This window comes from Rhinolophus sinicus, chromosome 16 (genome assembly GCF_057876585.1).
Source record: "Rhinolophus sinicus isolate RSI-liver-muscle chromosome 16, RSI-T2T, whole genome shotgun sequence".
Lineage (NCBI taxonomy): Eukaryota > Metazoa > Chordata > Mammalia > Chiroptera > Rhinolophidae > Rhinolophus > Rhinolophus sinicus.
Genome location: NC_142516.1, coordinates 188,857,031 through 188,875,146, shown reverse-complemented (window position 1 = coordinate 188,875,146; position 18,116 = coordinate 188,857,031). Strand labels below are relative to the sequence as shown.

At 43.4% G+C, this 18,116-nt stretch overlaps 1 protein-coding gene across 9 annotated transcripts in view; it reads left to right on the top strand.

Moving 5' to 3' along the window:
- MCPH1 (microcephalin 1) overlaps positions 1-18,116 on the top strand; it is a 256,430-nt gene that overhangs the window by 31,087 nt on the left and 207,227 nt on the right. For all 9 annotated transcript variants that reach the window (XM_088793043.1, XM_074329290.2, XM_074329291.2 and 6 more), the window contains 4 exons: positions 442-585; positions 2,615-2,704; positions 3,215-4,285; positions 13,265-13,374. In XM_088793043.1, coding sequence (XP_088649169.1) covers positions 442-585; positions 2,615-2,704; positions 3,215-4,285; positions 13,265-13,374 — 1,415 coding nt within the window. The remainder of the gene's footprint in view (positions 1-441; positions 586-2,614; positions 2,705-3,214; positions 4,286-13,264; positions 13,375-18,116) is intronic.

Genomic DNA, 18,116 nt, shown 5'->3' with positions numbered 1-18,116 from the left:
AGGTGGCATGTCCTGCCTGCCATCCATCATCACATTGAGGAGCCAACTTTCATTCTGGCTTTACCTTCTCACTATTAGGTGATCCCAGTTGAGCAAGTTCCTTAACTCGTGTGTGTCATTTTCTTCGTCTGTGAATGGGGACACTTGTAACTGGTGGATTGGGTTTGGTGAAAGGTTGAATGAGATAAAACAGGTCCTGTGCTTCCCACAGTGCCTGGCACGTGGCCACTTCTTAGCACATGTTGGCTAGCAGCTGTCATGGCAGCGATGCTGGTTGTGGAGATGGCCGTGGTGCCAGCATCATGGTGGTCGCAGGGAATGATGTTGAAAGGAAAGAGGAAACAGGTGGGGTGGGGGCAGGATGTTCCTCCACAGGAATCACGCTGCTGAAGTGGGAAGACATTGTTTTGAGCTTAAATGTGGATTTTTGTTTATTTTCAGACAATGACATACCTGTTCTCTTGTTTGATTCCAATGGTTCGTTGATGTACAGTCCAACCATTAAAATGTGCTGTGGTCAGCACAGGGCGATGGAGAAGAGACTACAGGAGATGAAGGAGAAAAGGGAAAACCTCTCCCCTACCTGTAAGCGCTTACATTTATAAAATGAGAATCTGCAAGTAGGTGATGACATCGTGGTGGAAAGGTGGTTTTTTTCCTTTGCCTAGATATTTTAATGTTTCCTGATGGTAACAGATTTTAACCTATGTCACGGTAGACTTTGTTAATATTTTCTTCCAGAATGTTTTTATTAATATTTGTAAACATATATTGGATGTATAGTATTCCCCAGATTGAAAATCCTATTTGTTGTACGTTCTTTGTAATTTTTAATAGCTTTGTGATTTTAAAATTAATCACGCCCCTCTTTTGAAGGAATTTGCTTTAGGTTAAGTATCTAATTCATCAGTCTGTTTTTCTTTCTTTTTAAATTTCTTAATTAACTTATGTAAATATGTTTCATAAAACATTTAGCCAGTGTATGGTTCATAGTGAGCCGTCTGGATTCCCACCTAATTCTCCTCTGCTTGTGAAGGACCCGCATTTTAAGTCGCTGGGTTTCCCCAGATGTTTTCCAGGGCATCAAATACCTGTGTGCACGTGAGAAAGATAGGCACCTGCAGCTCTCTCTGTGGAAGTGTAATTTGTCTTTAAATGGGATCATGGGAAACCTATTATGTTCAAATAGTTTTCTTAGAAGTATCTTGGATGTTTTTTCCAGGTCAGGTATGGACCTACCTTTTTTTTTTTTAAGATGCTGCAGAGTAGTCTAGCGTTTTGAAATTGAATTAAATCTAGAGTTTTGAAATTGAATTGAATCTACCTGTTGGTGGATATTTTTTTAATTTTTCTTTATTAGAAATAATGCTGCAGTTTTTAGTCTTTTAAAATGACATGGTATGGTTGTTATTGTTTTTTATTTAACCATTTTGTGTCTGCGGACAGAAGGCTTTCCCCCAACTTTTTACTGTTGATCTGTATGTACACTAGTGGACCTGCTTCTACATAAATCTTTATGTTCCTGTGTATTTCATGGTTTCAGTAACACTAATTTGTAAAGACAGAATTTAAAGTTTCTGATAGATACTGTCAGAGTCCCTTCAAACAGTTGTCACCATTTTCCCCTCGTTGCTGCGCTCCCGGGGGTGCTGTCGCTGAGAGGGGTGAGAACAGGTATGGAAGGTTGTCACCAGCAGTGTTCCTGGGGAATGTTGTTTGCATTGTTTCAAGTATCATCATGTACACACCTGTATTTGCCTCCAGCTTTATTACTTAGCACCGTTAAATCTGCCACTTCATTGCTGAAAATTTTATCTCTGTCTTATCTTCCTTATCTTGGTTTATCCTCATTTTATAATTCTTTGCTTAAGTTTTCTCAGAAAAACATCCTTTTGGTTTTCTTTTAAAAAGCATCTTTGGATCTGAGACCGAAACGTGTCTTGCTTCTGGCCTGCTGTGTGCACAGCCTTGGGAGACAACACTCAGGCCCTCACTCATTGAGTAGGATAATCGGGATGTTTTCTGTGAAACCGCGAGGGTTTCTCAGCGCGGCACTGGACATTGTGTGTGGGTAATTCTTGGTGGAGGAGTTGCTCTGGGAACGGCAGGCTGTTGTGCAGCCTCTCTGCTGTCTACCCACTAGATGCCAGCAGCATAGCTCACACCCCCGCCCCCGTTCCCAAAATGTGACGCTTGGCAGAGCCTGCACGCATTACCCTGCGTCCCATTACCTGGTAGAGAAGCACTGCTCTGATTACAGAGGTCACCTTGAAAAAGAGGTAACTGACAGAAAAAGCCTTGGTCATCAAACAGTCAGGCTAACAGACAATATTTTCACCTTTGTCGAGCTTCTGCTTAAGCCCTGGCAAGCCGACTTTTCCTGACCCCTTCTAACTTTAATTATCATGTGATTTAATCCTCTTTTGTAATCTCATCATCTGTAATAGATTTGAGTACGAGTTTTTTGTGCTTGTTGTTTTGTGATAAGTCTGGAATATGAAGTACAAGGCCTAAGTCTGTGTATGTGTGATATATAAGAATAGAAATAGTGGGCTATTGACTTCATCTAAAAATATTAAAATTGTATCTAATGAAATGTTTTTATTATTTTTAGCTTCCCAAATGATTGGAAAGTCTTATGATAACCCAGTTAACTCTTCGTGTGAAGTATCTTTGAATATTTCACATGATACTTCGTGTTCAGGTAAAAATTTATTTTCTGTGATGTATTGAAGCTTTTTAAATATATTATGATTTTAGTTTGAATTTCATCCAATGAGAAGAGCAGTTAATTAAAAACTAGGATTCATGGATTTCACCCTAAAATTAGGTATTGTAATAAAATGAGACATGAGAAATTGCATGAGTTAAAGCTCCTTTTTGGTTTTTCTGGTTTTTCTTGGCACAGAATCAGTTGCTTATTTATTTTTTTAAATCTTGTGATCTTATGTGAAGTAACCTGCATGAGTTTAAACTGTTCAGTACAGGGAATAGTAAGAGAGCTAAGGAAAAATGGTTTCACAGCGTGGATAATGAATATTTGGAACACATGATGAATGGGGTCAGTGACCTACTTACATGTCAAAAAACCAGGATAACCAGATTAGCTCTTCTTAAATAATAACGATGCTTAAAAAGTATTGGCCAACTGAAAATTACGTTTATAATAATTGAAACCATTTTTAAAAGTTAATTCTTTATTAACATTTTCCAGATAAATCCTTTGCTGGTGATCTGCACATATCTTTTGATGATCTTTGTGGAAACTCAGGATGTGGGAATCAGGAAAGGAAATCGAGAGGATTCGTGGATGCAATTAACAGTGACATGTATGTTTCTTCACCTGTATTGAAAACAAGCACTGTTCATCCATCAGCATCTCCCACGTGCCTCAGTCAGTTAACTCCTCAGAAACCCATGCACAAGCTTTCAGAGGAAGAGATGGATTGGCTGCGAGGTCCTGGAGGCCAAGGGGTCAGCCCTGACAAGAAGCAGTCTGAGGGAGCAGCTGAAGAGATGTTTCGTGAGAAGGAGGGTTTGTCTCCCGTGTTATCTGCAACAACAGGCTGCAGTTTAGGACATTTACGTCACAGGAGTTCCTCAGCAAAGAGAAAAAGAACATCAGAGCACTTCCATTCCCCTGCAAAAAAGAGAGGAAAGGAAAAGAGCAGCAGGAGGTCAGGCAGGCCCAAACTGCAGCTGTTTAAGCCAGAAAGCAGCCCACAGCTCCGCAGCGGATGTGCTGTCCAGAGTCTGGACTGGGAGGGGTCCTCATACGACGATTACTTCTCACCTGATAATCTTGAGGAAAGGAGTTCAGAGAGTCTTCCAGGGTGTCCGTTGTCGTCAAGCCCTGCTCAGTTCCGCTGCAGATTTGTTCTTTCTAAGAGGGAGAGAGCAAACGTCTTGGAAATGTCTGATTTTTCCTGCATTGGTAAGAACCCCAGGTCAGTTGACATGACCAATTTAACAGCAAACACCAGCCCCAGTCTTCAGAAACCAAGGGATGATGAAGCAAATACAACTTTGGGTTGTACGACTCCTGAGCAGACGTCTGCTGCTGAGGAAACTGCAGGATGTTGTCGGCCTGCTGATGCTCAGAAAGGAGGTGTGTGCCCTGATGGAAGTAACTCTGCTTACACCATCGGTGAACTCACGTGTCAGAAAGGACATCGCGGTGATGTAACGCCCTTGGATGGCAGCAATAAAGCAGTAAAAGAAGTGGATGACGTACAAAGCATGCAGAAAGAAGATACCACTTCTAGAACATTGAGTCCCTCTGAAGGTGAATCTCAGTGATTATAAACTACATTTTGTAGGTGTGTGTGGAAAACTACAGAAGGAAGGGAAGACTTAGATGGAGGGAGTAATGAGAGTACGTGCATCTCCTGCGAGTGTCTTGGATAGAGGAATATATAATAGCACGTCCATCTTTTATGTTTATCACAGCCTTCTCATAATTAAAATATTTCTTTTCTTCTTTTAATTTTAAAGAATGTGAGTTTGATATTTTCCAGTGATAAATTCTATGGAATTTCTCAGCTCATTGGTCAAATCTACTGTTAAGAATACATTTCTCCAAGCCCTTAGTTTCTTTAGGTGAAAACAATGTGATACCGCATATGAATAATCAACTAGCGTGAATGCTTTTCCTTGTTTTCAGTATAGCCTGTCACGTAGCATGATTACTGAGCAAGGAGCTCATAACAGTGAGGCTGTTTATTTCAGAAGGGAAATGAAGGTAGTGTGAGCCGTTGGTTCTGTCAAGAAAAAGGATGGTATGAAAAAGTAAATGTGGGAATATGTTATCAGTATTTATTGTGAAGAAACTTTGGGCAGTGTTAGCTATGAAGAAATATTTAGCATTTTTTTCTTGGGTAAGAAATTCATTGTAACAGGCCTTGTTTGACTTTTATTTATTTATTTTGCTTTAAGCAGATCATTTAAATAGATTTATTTCAATCTGTAATTGTAACCACTTTAATGAACTATGTAATTGTAGCAAAAGTAGCAAACACAGAAAACATTTTGCCCTTTCTGCACAAACAGGTTTCAGCAATCAAAGTGCCAAAATCATAAACTTTAACAATATTTACCTAAAGATTGGGCTAAGTTTTCAATAAGACCAAGTTTATTCCTCATCATTTCTCTACTCTTTGAATGGTCTTAACCACCCTTTTCAAGATAGAAAAGCTGTGGGGGTTGAAGTAACCGTAGATGTGTTGCGTATCTTTTCCTTGCATGTAAACACCCCAGAGTCATCTCACAAAAAGTTAATTTTGTATATTTTTAACCTAAGTTTTATAGCTTACCTTTCTGGAAATATATAAAATTTGTCAAGCAACTATATTTTATATTCCACTCGTCTTAGTACATGTTTTCAAATATTTATTTTTAAATCATGTCGACCCTAAAGTTAATTTACAACAGTAGATGTATAGAATTGTTTTTGGTAGTTAGTAATATCCTGTTCTCAAAGCTTACATTCTCAGTATTTATCTTGTGGAGGTTTAAAGCTTTTGAATGCTATGTAATGACATGCAAATACAAATTCAGTGGGGAAAAGGCTGGTTCAGACAGCGCGGTGCCCCCTGTTCCCAGTGGTGTCAAGAAGGAGGGTGGTTGTCCTTGGACGCAGGTGTGTGGCCGGTCCAGGACTGGTCCCAGGGCCCACAGTGCCTACGGTCTGCAGCCCAGAGGCCAGGAGGAGGGCCCTGCCTGGGCCTTCCAGCAGACCAGACGACAGCCGTCACGGGTGCAGTCAGGGTCCTCCTGTGAGTAGATCTGACTCAGATGGAAACAGACCTCTGTGCTCTGATCCTAGGATGCCTTCTAGAGTCACCTTAGTTTATGTCATTCCAGGGACAGAAAAGCACTGCATGTTAGGACAGAAGAGACTTGCCTATTGTCAGCTCTAAATCTCATCCGTTTGTTTTATAGTGAAAATCAAAGCCCACTGATGTTGTAACTGTGCATCGTCAGCCCAGCTGGCACCGCCCCCCACCCCCCACCCCTGTGCCTCTACCACATAGACAAGCATGTGGCCTGCAGTTTACTTAAACGTTCCGTGTATGCTGACCCTGGAGCAGCCAGAACTGCTGTGCACATCCAGCTGTACCTCTCCAAATCTTTCGTGTTGAAATAAAAGTCTTTTTTCAATGTCTGTTTCCAGTTCACTTTTACTTGTTGCCCTTGTCAGTGTGTGTGGTAAATGCAGTAAAGGTCGCAGGGACAGGTCACAGAGAGATTCAGAATGGAACTGAAATGGAGGGAGGGATGTTTACTTTTGTTAAATAATTTTCAAATCGTATTAACCAATAATTTAAGTTTATGAACAACACACGAATACATGCTTATGTAACAAAAATTGTTAGGAAGTAAAATTTTACTCTCCTTGCTTCCTTTCATTAGTTCATTTTACAGCGTCCCTGGTTTCCAGGGAGATGGCACAGAAGGAAACAACTTGTCCTCCCCTCACAGGGGTTATGTTCTCATGAGGAAGACAGACAGTAAGTGAATGTTAGCATGATGTCCACTAGTGGGCAATGTGTGATAGACCCACAGAAGTGCAGGTGGTTAGATGACAGCGGCCAGGCCAGGCTTGTCAGAGGAGGTGACATTAGATCACAGGCCTGGCTGTATAGAGGAGGTCGCCTTGTGACTGCTGGAGTCAGGTTTGAGCCTCCGGAAACAGCAAGTACCAATGTCCTGGGGTAGGAAATGCTGGGCGGAATGGTACAGAGGGCCCAACAGGAACAGCTCATTGGGCTGAAGGAAGACGGAGGAAATGAGGTGAGAAAGGCAGCCAGGAGCCAGACCCTCAGGGCCTCCAAATCCTGACAGGACTTGGAGCCGTTTGGTTTTGTTTTTAAGTGTGATGAGAAACCACTGGGGGTTTTAAATGGGAGTAATCAGGTCTGATTTATGCTTTAAATGTAACCCTGGCTGCTTTATGGAGAAAGAATAAGCTGGTGAGAGTATCTGCTGGAAACAGTTGCTGTCAGCAGTTAGTTCACTGTGTTCCTTCCAGACATTTTCTGTCTCTTGAGTGTGTGTGTGTGTGTACACGTACAGACACAAATGCAAGTAGATGTTTTAAGGGGATGTTATTGCATATGTAGGAATATATTATCCTATTGCTTTAAAATTTGCTTCTTAAAAGAGATTTTTCCATATTTCCTTATCAATAGAGCAATAGATGTACTTCATTTTTTAATATAGTCTATTTAAGGGGTCAGTGAAATTTTTCTGTAATGAATCAGTGAATATTTTAGGTTTCGTGGCCCAGAGGTCAAAATCAAGTATGTAACTACTTGAGAAAAAAGACATTTTCTCAAAATTTTTATTGACGGAACTCAAAACTACAATGTTTTGTAATACAGGTCTAAGGAGAACGGTTTTATTTTAGGGGGAGGCATAATCTCTCAATTGGGGTTCAGATGGATTGTTACCATCATCAGAATTGGTTGCAAATGTTTAGGCTGACACGTAAGAGTTCACGTATTTCACCTTGGAAAATGCCTTTTCTTGCTGCCAAATACCAATATCCATCCATAAGCAGGTGGTTTTCAGGTGCATTCATTGCTTCAAAGGTGTTTATGGAATTCTGTTAGATTCTTCCCTGACACGTGCCTTTTAACACACCCCACTTACATTGCAGATTAAACATGTACAGTGAAGGTAAGACGGAAGCCCCTCAGTTGTGTCGTTAAGTGGTTTTCAAAATAAATTCCCTTTGCTCTCGCATCGTCTGAAAAACGTTGCTGGATCCCAGGAAATATGTCCACGTCCATTTTGCGTGGGAATAGAGATCTCACCTGTTACAACTTTTGACACCACAGGACGGGCAGTGTCTAGTTGTTTGCTGTTCCTTTTTGTTGAGGTGGCTTTCCACCCCCCACTGCCCAGGCACTGCTGACCCCAGCTGAAGTCAGTTTTAAGTGCCAAGTAGAGGAGGCTGATTGGTCGTGCTGCGTTAGCGCACCACTTGGCCCCTCCCTGTTTCTCAATGATAGGTAGCTGACGTGGTTCCGCTGGTGCCTTGTGGCCACAGACAAAAGCGTAAGGAAAGCTTTCCCATCAGTGGGCCCTCACCCATGTCCATTGGTTTAATAGGGACTTTCTTTGCTATGGATGATGACGTTTTACATGTCCGCACAGATGTGCTTTATCTAAACAAGTTTACTTGAATCCATGAATTTAACACAAACATTTCTGACACCCATTATGCTAATTAACAAGCTGATGGCAGCACCAAGTCCAGCCCCTTTCTCTCACCCACCGTGCCAGTTAGCAAAGCATCTAACTAACATTGGGCCGAAGGGTTTCTAGGCATCTCTGGAGCATGGAGTTTCGGTTAGCCTGTTAGCTGAGCACTCCTGGAGCAGGTGTTTTGATGGAGACGAACTAGCAGACACTTTGCATCACGCAGTCTGGGGAACTATGTAACAGCCTTTATAACAATGTCATTCCGTCGCAGTGCATTAGCCCCCAGAGGGAAATGACCCACGGTGTCTGCTGGCTTTAGGTGCTTGGTCATTGTCTGCAGCTCGGGGTTGAAAAGGATTGTGGGGCTTCATCCTGGCTCTGAAGGAAAAAGGGACGTGAAGAGTAGTGTTTGCTTATGGGGCTTATGTAGATTATAACTAATTGATGGGTAATTATAGGCAAAAATGCTATAGTAATTGTAAAAGATACTTTTGTTTGTATGCTCATAATTCCTAATCCTAAGGCAGAGAATTGCTTGTGTAATTTCAGGGTTTGTTTTGCAGCCATAGGAGAAAGTTTGATACATTTTACTGGTGATTTGGTATATCTCACGGAAGCCATCAGGAAGTATAGCATTTTAAAAATTGAATCAATCAGAAATATTTCACATATGTCTTATGAGAACTACTAAGCCCAGCCAATCATAGGCACTTCGATATTGTTCAATATAGAAGTTTTTGCATGTTCTCAGTATTTCTTCAAGAGCGTGCGCATGACCATTGGACCAAATAAGTAGGTGTACAGTGTGTGCAGTCCTTAAATATTTTAGCTTGAGGAGTAACGTTGCACTGGTTGACAATTCACGTACTACCCAGAAGAGAGTTTCTCTCAGCCCCGTTCCCAGGACCTGCCAGTGTGTTCGGTGCAGGTAAGCACTCTTAGCCGAACGCAGCAGTCAGTGGGCCCCCGCAGGCAGGAGGCAGCTGCAGGGAGGGTGTAACCTACCGACTGTTCGTTGCCTGACTCGTTCTCCTGAATCCATGTATTCGTTAGTCATGTTTGCTCTGCACCTACTGCGTCCCAGGTGTTGAGATAAATGAGGCGAGGAAAGGTTGTTATAACACCTGCCCCTTTCCCTTAGCCAAGTAGGGAAGTTTCAGCCAAGGTCACCTGTGTTTAAATATCGGGGGGATTCCGAAGACCCAGACTTGACTGCCGATGGGAAAGGTGATGTAGTATTGACACTAATTTATATATTTAAAATCCATATTTTAGTTATCGCTACAATGGTTATAAAGGAAAAGATTCCCTATCATCTCTTAAAGATCATTAGATTTTATTTTTGTTTTCATAGTTCACAGCGTGAACTTGATATTTTATCAGATGAATGTCTCTCTCTCTCTCTCTCTCTCTCTCTCTCTCTCTCTCTCTCTCTCTCTCTCTCATTAGCTGAGTTTTACTTACATAGAACCTGTGAGTAACTTGCATGTATCTCAAATCCCAAAAGTATATATGGAAAGGATTTGTCCTTGAATAATTCAGAATTCAGATTTTAAGGACTGAGAAGAAATTTCCCATGGGGATAATGTTAACATTTTGTATAGGCTTCTATGTTAAAATTACGTATGAATTCTTAAATCAGCCTGCAGAAGCCTTTTTGTCTGATCACTGCATTGTCTCGCAGTGTCTTGTATGAATAAACACGAATTGCTTAAATGTATTGTTCTTTGCCATTAGTCTTAATTTTGTGCCTTGAGGGTAGGAAGTAGGTTGTGCAGAAGGAAAGAAGTTGGAAATAAGAGTTCCTTGCACTTCTGCCCCAGGCACAACTTTGACATAGTCCACTAGTCTCTTGGGAAACTTTCCGGTTTTCTCGACATGCATTTCTTCATCTCTGTCCCTTTCCTAGCACTTTCGTTCTGTTTGTCCTTATGCTGCCTTCGCCTGGTAGTGCCTCCAAAGTGATCTTCCCTCAGAATGCAGACGGTCCTCATTCCTGCTTATCTCTGTTGGGTGAGTGAAGGTAGTGATTTAACTAATTCACACAGAGAGGTGAATGAGTTCACTTTCTAACCATCTCTGATATCTTTGTATTTGGATGATATTGTTAACCTCAGCACACTTCTCATTGGTAAGATGTCAGGCAGTGTAACAATGATACACATTCTGGGGCTGTGATGTTCTTTTCTGTCTGTATTTGATCATTTCTTGAAAACTGAATGAATGACTCGTGCAAAGCAGTTAGAATGAAGATGAGGGAGAGAGGAGTCCTGGACTTAGGACTTTGATGCCCATGGTCCAGGACGTTCCTCAGCCTGGGAGATGCTGAAGGAAGAGCAGCTGCAGGGCACCTGTGGGTATGTTTGTTGAAATTTCTGAGACTTCCATAGATGGCCATGAGAGAGTCAGATATGTCACGCCATGCCACAGCTTGGCAAGAGACAGCGAATGAGGACTCAGTGATGGGTGACGTTGGCCATGTGACAGTCACCCTTCAGGGGGTGAGAAGGGAGTTGACAACACCCTGTGGAAGGGCGATGCCTGAGGAACACACACAGCAGGGACATGGAGAGGTGGGAGGGCCAGGAAGTTGCCGCATACACATTTGTTTACTGAGCCAAGGCAAGGAGTAGCCCACGGCTCTCCTCTGAGCGTTCTGTTATTCTGCATGTTCAGCTGCTTTGGGGTGACCGATGACGTCCTTAAAGAAGGGCACTTAGAAAATCACTGTGGCTGACTTCATGAAATGATGTTTTAAAACAACCACATGAGAAAGCATTTGCTTGTTTCATTTCGTTACCATGTGATCTGTGAAAGTGTGAAAACACGTCATACAATTTCAGTCTTTCCTAAGTTTTACGGTTATGATGAATTGTCTAGGTCTTTTGTTACCAAATGCTTTACAACCTATTTCATTGTTCTCAGCTAGGACAGAAGCAAGGGTAGACCTTTCTTGACTTGGATCCAAATTACCTCTTCAGTCTACTACTTTTCTCATTTTATGCACTCTTGTTTTAAGTAAATATTTATGTTTAAATGAATATAAATGAATGAAGAGTGGGTACAATTAAAATTCATTCTAATATCCTAATTACTTTTAATCTTAGATCTTAAAGATGAAAAACATTGCATCCATGGCCTGCCCTGGGGGTTAGGAATTCTCAGGGTTTTGAAAAAGTGATGGTTGAATGTAGTGGAAAGGAATGTGTGGGTGAGTGGGTGGGTGGATGGATGATAGATAGATAGATAGATAGATAGATAGATAGATAGATAGATAGATAGATAGATAGATACCTTCAAAATGAGTAAAAGAGAAATTTAGCATAGCTGGGTCTTAGAACAAAATACCGACTACAGAATACCCTCTTACATGGCCTGCTGACCTGTCTGCTTCAAGTGAGCTCTTTAGCTGGCTGAGGCGGTCGCGGGTTGGGCCGTCCTCTGGGACTTAGCTGGACTGGGAGAGAAGCGACGTACAAGTCAAACATAAACGCTCGTTGAGGAGATCGCAGTATCAGCTGGTGATTGGTGTGAGTCTCCAAAGGGATCCAGTATTAGGGCTTATGGTGGTTCACAGCCTGGCATTTTTAGGGCCCAAATTGCGAATAACAACTAGCTTGAATTCAAGAAAATTAACCATTGTGGGTCTGCATTTTGTTTTCACTTCCCTTGAACTCAATTTTTTTTTAAAAAAAAACACTAACTTTCAAGTCAGACCCTCCAAGGTTAATTATATCTTTTCTTAGAGCATCCTATTTTATTGGACATATCTGCGGAGCAGTCATTCTCATGTTGTATGATGCTTAAATTCTCATGGGACTTATTTTTGCCTCTATCCATTTATCTATGTCTCCGCTGTCTACTGGGTTGTCTGCTCCCTACGATGGGGACAGTGTCGTGCATCTTTGCATCTCCAGTGGGCAGCCGCTAATCATGAGAGATTTCTGATCGAGCATCCACCCCTCTGTGGGATGATGCTGAAGGAGGGTGGTGGCAGTCGGCGAGCCATCACTGGGCTGTGGCACGACATACGTGTCCTCTAGCTTTTGCATGCGTTATCCCATGAGACCACATAAGTGGCAGCTGGTATTAGGCCTTCAAGATAACAGTTAATTCATATACAGAGGCTGCCAAAATAATGTATACATATTTTAAGAAAGGAAAAAATTATTATAATATATGCTGATAACAAAAGATGAATACAAGTCACGTGTGACTTCTGCAATTACAAGAGGTGCTCATAGTGGTTCCCATCAGTGTCCAGACACTTCTGATTATGGCGAACTACTGCTTGAGTATAGATAACATTTCTTAAAATGTGGATACGTTTTTTTGGCACCCCTGGTGGGAGGCAAACTATTTTGGGAGGGAAGAGTGAGAATAAGGCATCACCATGTAAACTTGTAGGAGTAGGTAGGTCAGTTTAAAGTAAACATTTCACACTTCACTGTAGTTACTTAGGGCTTGTACAACATTTAGCATCTAATGAAACCACATGTCACTTGGTGAGTATCTTCTTTTTGCTTGTGTGTCTTCATGGCAAGACACTGGTCAAAGGTGGGCATTTGTAGGGTGCAAAATCATTGAAACCTGAAGCTTCGTACTGAAGACTGTTTTCTAGAATAACTCAGACTCACCCCACAGCTCAGATTATGTCTTCCCTCTAATATAGAACTTCCTTCTCTGTAGAGCTGGGTTTTGATCATTATGTGAAATTCTAAGAATTGGAGTTCGAATAGTGCATGAGATACAGGCATCCATTTACATTATGAAAAGGACAAAAGGGATTCTGTAAAACTAGTACCTGTCACCTGACAGGAACAGTTATTTCTGACCCTTGAGTAAAGTGAACTGCTTGGCATATCGAGTGGAATAAACAGAACGTACCAAATAGAACTCAGAGCGCACAAAGTCTGCCATTTCCTTAAAAGGACCATGCTTTCACATTACCAGTATGCACAAAGAAATCAATCTTCAGATTTTTACTTTGCTTCAATTGCATTAATATGGGGTCCTTGTAAAGCTATAACTAATCTTCAGTGCCCTTGGATTTTAGGTGTTAAAAATGGACCAGCCCGGCGTGGTGGTGTAGAAGGTTCATGGGAAGGCTGCAGGGACCTCATCGGATCTCATGAGGAATCAGAGGGAAGAGGCCAAGGCCAAAAGGTCAGTGTGCGAAAATATTATTTTAATCTTTCCGAAGCTGCCACATCATAGTTTGTCCTGCTCTGCGTTTGTAGGACATAACTAGTCCGTCCAACTTGTATTTTATTTAAAATAAATAATTATGGGTAGATATTGCAACACTGACAATAAAACTGAGCGTGTTGGTCAGGACAGAGAGTTACTGCTGATGAAACAAGCTTTCTCCGCTGTGTTTCTGGCTGGTGACGAAGCTGACAGCTTCTCTGGAGCAGAGAACGTTGGTGGTGCCAGCAGTTGTACCATCTGAATAAACATTCAGTAACTAGGAGGCGAAAGACCCAAACGTCTTTCGTGGTGAGCGAATCAGGTTTGAGCTCAAGCCATCGGAGTGAGAGGTTTTTACACCAGTGTTCCGGGTCCCCGAACGTCTGGGCTTCAGCGTTAGACCCCGCTCGCTCTCAGACCACTCAGCGCTCCCATCACACTGTGGGCTTAGGTGAATAAATATAAGGAGGGTTTTAAATGTGTTGACTATTCAGCATCTACTCCTATTCCCTAAATTTGAAATGAGCCACTCATTGTCTTATGCCTCATGTTTATGAGGCCAGGAAAGTATAGTGCAGTGGAACGGGAATTCCAAACGACAGGGAAACTGCTGATAAACAAGTCACACAGGGCAGAAAAGCAATGCCAGCAAACAGTTTACACTGGGACGTCCAGCTCCCGGCCTGTCGGCCAAACAGGTGAGCGGCCGGCTCTACCTGGGAAGAGAAACGTGACACCTTCCTCCCTGTTGGCAGTGGTTAAAACAGGCTTAAAATGACCCCGGTTTCGTGAAGTCTGTCGTAAGTTATAGGAACTCAGGTTTCTTTAGGGATGCTTTCTGGTTTGTCTCAGAAAAAAAAACAAAAAACTGGAGCAAAAAAAATGGAAAGGAACCACATTTCAGGTGGAACAAGAGATTGCGAGGAGAGAGACTCTCCAGGTCCCCTAGTGCAGGGACCCCAGGCATCTGGCTTCCTGTGCTGAGGGCAGCGACTGTCCCGGAGCCTGTTCCCGCTTTCCGGACCTCCCCAGGGATGGTGCCTTTGCGGAAAGCTGGTGACTCTGTGGCTGTGTTTATGTTTTGTTCCCGTGTCCCAGTCTTCTTGCTAATTGCTGCAGTCACTTAACCTTTTTCCTTTGGAAAACATGAAGGAAAAACCTTTCTGACATTCATTCTGCCCCTGTTTATTAAGCATCACTGCTGCGTGTGTGTTCATGTAGACCGGGCTGTCTGTATCTCCTGGTGCTTCGGGGACCACGCTCCGATGCTGTGTACCTCCCTTCTGCCGCCCACGCTGTCTGCTCAGGGGAGCAGTTGCACCTCCTCTTCTCTGTCGTCCCGGTACTCGGTATTACGCCTGCATTTTGGAGAAAAAGTGCCCAGTAAAACATGCTGAGTTACTTGTTACCATAAAAACAGTCCACCCTCTCTGAACACAAAGCATGCGGTTTAACGTCCTCATTCGCCCACTCGGGAAGTTAACATTTGGAACATTTGACCCTGTGTGGCTTCTCCCTGATGGTAACCTTTAGCTGATGAACTGGGTCTGTCAAGGAACACTGAGGGAGAGACATGCATCCTGGGGGGGACGCATCCCGCCTTGGAGGGCACGTGACTGAGGGAGAGACATGCATCCTGGGAGGGACGCATCCCACCTTGGAGGGCACGTGACTGAGGGAGAGACATGTATCCTGGGGGGGACGCATCCCGCCCTGGAGGGCACGTGACTGAGGGAGAGACATGCATCCTGTGGGGGACGCATCCCGCCCTGGAGGGCACGTGACTGAGGGAGAGACATGCATCCTGGGAGGGACGCATCCCACCTTGGAGGGCACGTGAAATGAGAGAACAGTACCTGTTTGACTTCCGCCCCACACTGTTCTGTGTGTCAGGACACACAGAACTGTGTGCTGCACAGTTGTGTGCTGTAAGGTGTACCATTACGAATACTAATAAAATATAAATGGTCAAAAAGGAAAGTAATATAAAAGTACAAAATTATTTATACCTCAATACACACCTATCTTCCTTCAACTGACACACTCAGGAACAAACAGCAGTTTAATAAATTACGTACCTTGCACAAATTAGTTTTGACTCTTGTGTTGGAAGTCTTTAAGATGCATTAGGAAGCCTCCTGCCCTCCTCAGTTAGAATACCGGAGTACTAGTGAGGGAAGGGTTGCTGGCTTCCGTTCTTGGTGACAGAGTCACCTGGGGGACCTCAGATGTGCAGTCTCTGGTCCGACCTGAGACCCTCTGGGTTGCATTTCCCTGGCTGCGCAGGTCGTAGCAGTGAGCTGCCCACCAGGTGCTGGAAGCGTCCTGTCCAGTACACTCCGTCCTTGACAGGCGGAAACCCGCACTCGGGAGAGTAACCTGGGTACCCTCCAGTCCTGAGAAGAGCAGACGGGGTGAGAGCTGAGCTCCCGTCTTGCACAGGACACTTCCTGACCCGCTTCTCACCCTCGGCCCCATCAGCACAGCCTTTTCTCAGATGGATCTGGAACCTCTCGAGACTTCGAGCCGTGGTTCGCAGCCCTGGTGTACTTTGCAATCACCCGGGACGTGTATGTTGCAGGGGTGCCCGGCCCATACCCCCAGGCACTCAGGTTGCTACTGTGGGGTTACCCGGGGCACCTGGATTTGTAAAAATTCATGAGGTGGTTAATGTGAAGCAAAGTTTGGAAACCGCTTTTGTGCCTTAGGTGCTTTGTTTAGTTTAAATGAATAATTTATCCTGGAAGAACTTTTTTTGTTTCTAAACACTTTTCATACAAACCAATTTCATTGTTTGCACTCTTGAAACTAAGACAAAAGCTTAAAATCCTACTTGTTTGCTTATGGATTAAGTGTTTTACAAGTGCAAATCCAGAGAGGTGAATGGTCACGGCCTGTCATTGCACAGGTTCAAATGAAGAACAACAGACAGGTCTTAAAATGCAGTTTTAGGTTTTAAAGATGCCATTTCCGGCCCTTTGAGACCACAGTATGTGGGGGTGGGGGAGGAGTTTACATTGATAGCCTGTGTTGTAGTGTGTCCACAAAAGCACAAACCTTAGTTGCCGTATTACACGTGTCCTGTGGAGCTGTAGGGTCGTAGTGAGGAGTTAGATGCAAGTTTCTGACCTGGAACCTGCAAATACAATGTTCGTCTTGCAGGTTAGGATGCTGTCTCAGTCACTGCCCGTTATCCCCACTGGAACCGAGGTCTTACCTGCTTGTTTCTGTTCCTTGTTAGATTTCAGGGCCTCCAGTGCTAAAGTGAAGTTTGAGACTTCTTAACATAGGCTTTTATGTATAAGTATATAAAAGATAAATAGATAGATAGATAGATAGGAGTCCATCAAGCACAAAGATTGTTGCTATTTTCTAAAAAATATCTTGTGATTGAATTTAAATGTTGAGAAAAGGCAAGTTTACAGGAAATGTCTTTCATCAGCGTAAAGCACATAAATGGGGGACATTGCCATTAGAGTACAGGGTCCGTGTTTTTGTGTTTTCACGTGGGAGCGAGCTTCCATGCTGTTTCTGTAGTTAAGACGTTGGTTTGACATATGTGCTTCATGACCTTAATAATCTTGTTTTGAATGTTAAACTTGAAGTAGCGCACACAGTGGCGCCCTGTCTGGGAAGCCCTTGGAGCAGCCTGATAAGAGCTGGTGTCCTGGACGCGTGTCCTGTGACGGTGCGTGGGGCGGGGGGGGGGAGGGAAGCCGGCAGCCCCTGGCAGTCTTGGTAGAGGGTGCGGCCTGGGAATGGATGCACCGCATCCAGAAAGAGACGCTCCAGTCGGCCGGCCCAGGCGGGCCCTTGGTAGGTGTGCTGTCCTTGTCCTGCGGTGGTGGTGCCGGGTGTGGGTTTGTTGTTCGCTGCAGGGTCACAGGACTTGAGGTCCTTGATCTGCTTTGGAGAATTCTCCTTCCTCCGCCCTCCGCTCTGGGCATTGGGTTGCCTGTGCCCTTTGGTGCTAGATCCCATGCGCCCTGGCTTCTCTGTGTATCTCCTTACTTATTCCGGGTATCTTCTGTTGGTTTTGTGCCCACTCCACCTTTCTTTCCTTATACGTCCATTGTGATGATGAGAAACCTATGTGCTGAGTTTAAACGTTACCTGCTGTATTTTTCAGCTCTCGTAATTCTATTTGGATTTTTACATAGTCATTTATTATCTATTGTTTCTCTTAGTTTTCAGTCATATGTTCCTCTAATATGCCGGGTTATTTTTGAGGTATCTTCCTCATAGGAACTGAGCTGATTTGAAGTTGGGCCTCTCATTCTGGGAGGCCACCTCTCCCCAGGAGGGACCACCTGGCTCAGACGCTGGCCACCTCTGACAGTGTGTCTCCTTCCGTAATTCCCTGTCTTAGCAGCTCCTCAGTGTCTTCACACAGCTGGTGTTAGCTTTTTCCTTTGTATCTTGTCCAGCTTGACTAATTGTTCACAGTGGGGAGGTTTTTCTGAACTATTTAGCCTACCATTCCTGGAAATAATGGGTGAATTTTCATGGCCATTTGAAAGTAGAGACAGTGTAAGTCCTTCTCCGAAGAAAGAGCAATGAAACCAAATCAACAGGAAGGATTTTTAAGATGAACGTTCAAGTCACTGGCTGTACAAGACACATCTCCTAACGACTGAAAACAAATGTGACTCAATAAAGAATGATAGACTCTCAGAGCACTACTTCCATTGGAGGTTTTTTGGTGCAGTACCCACTTT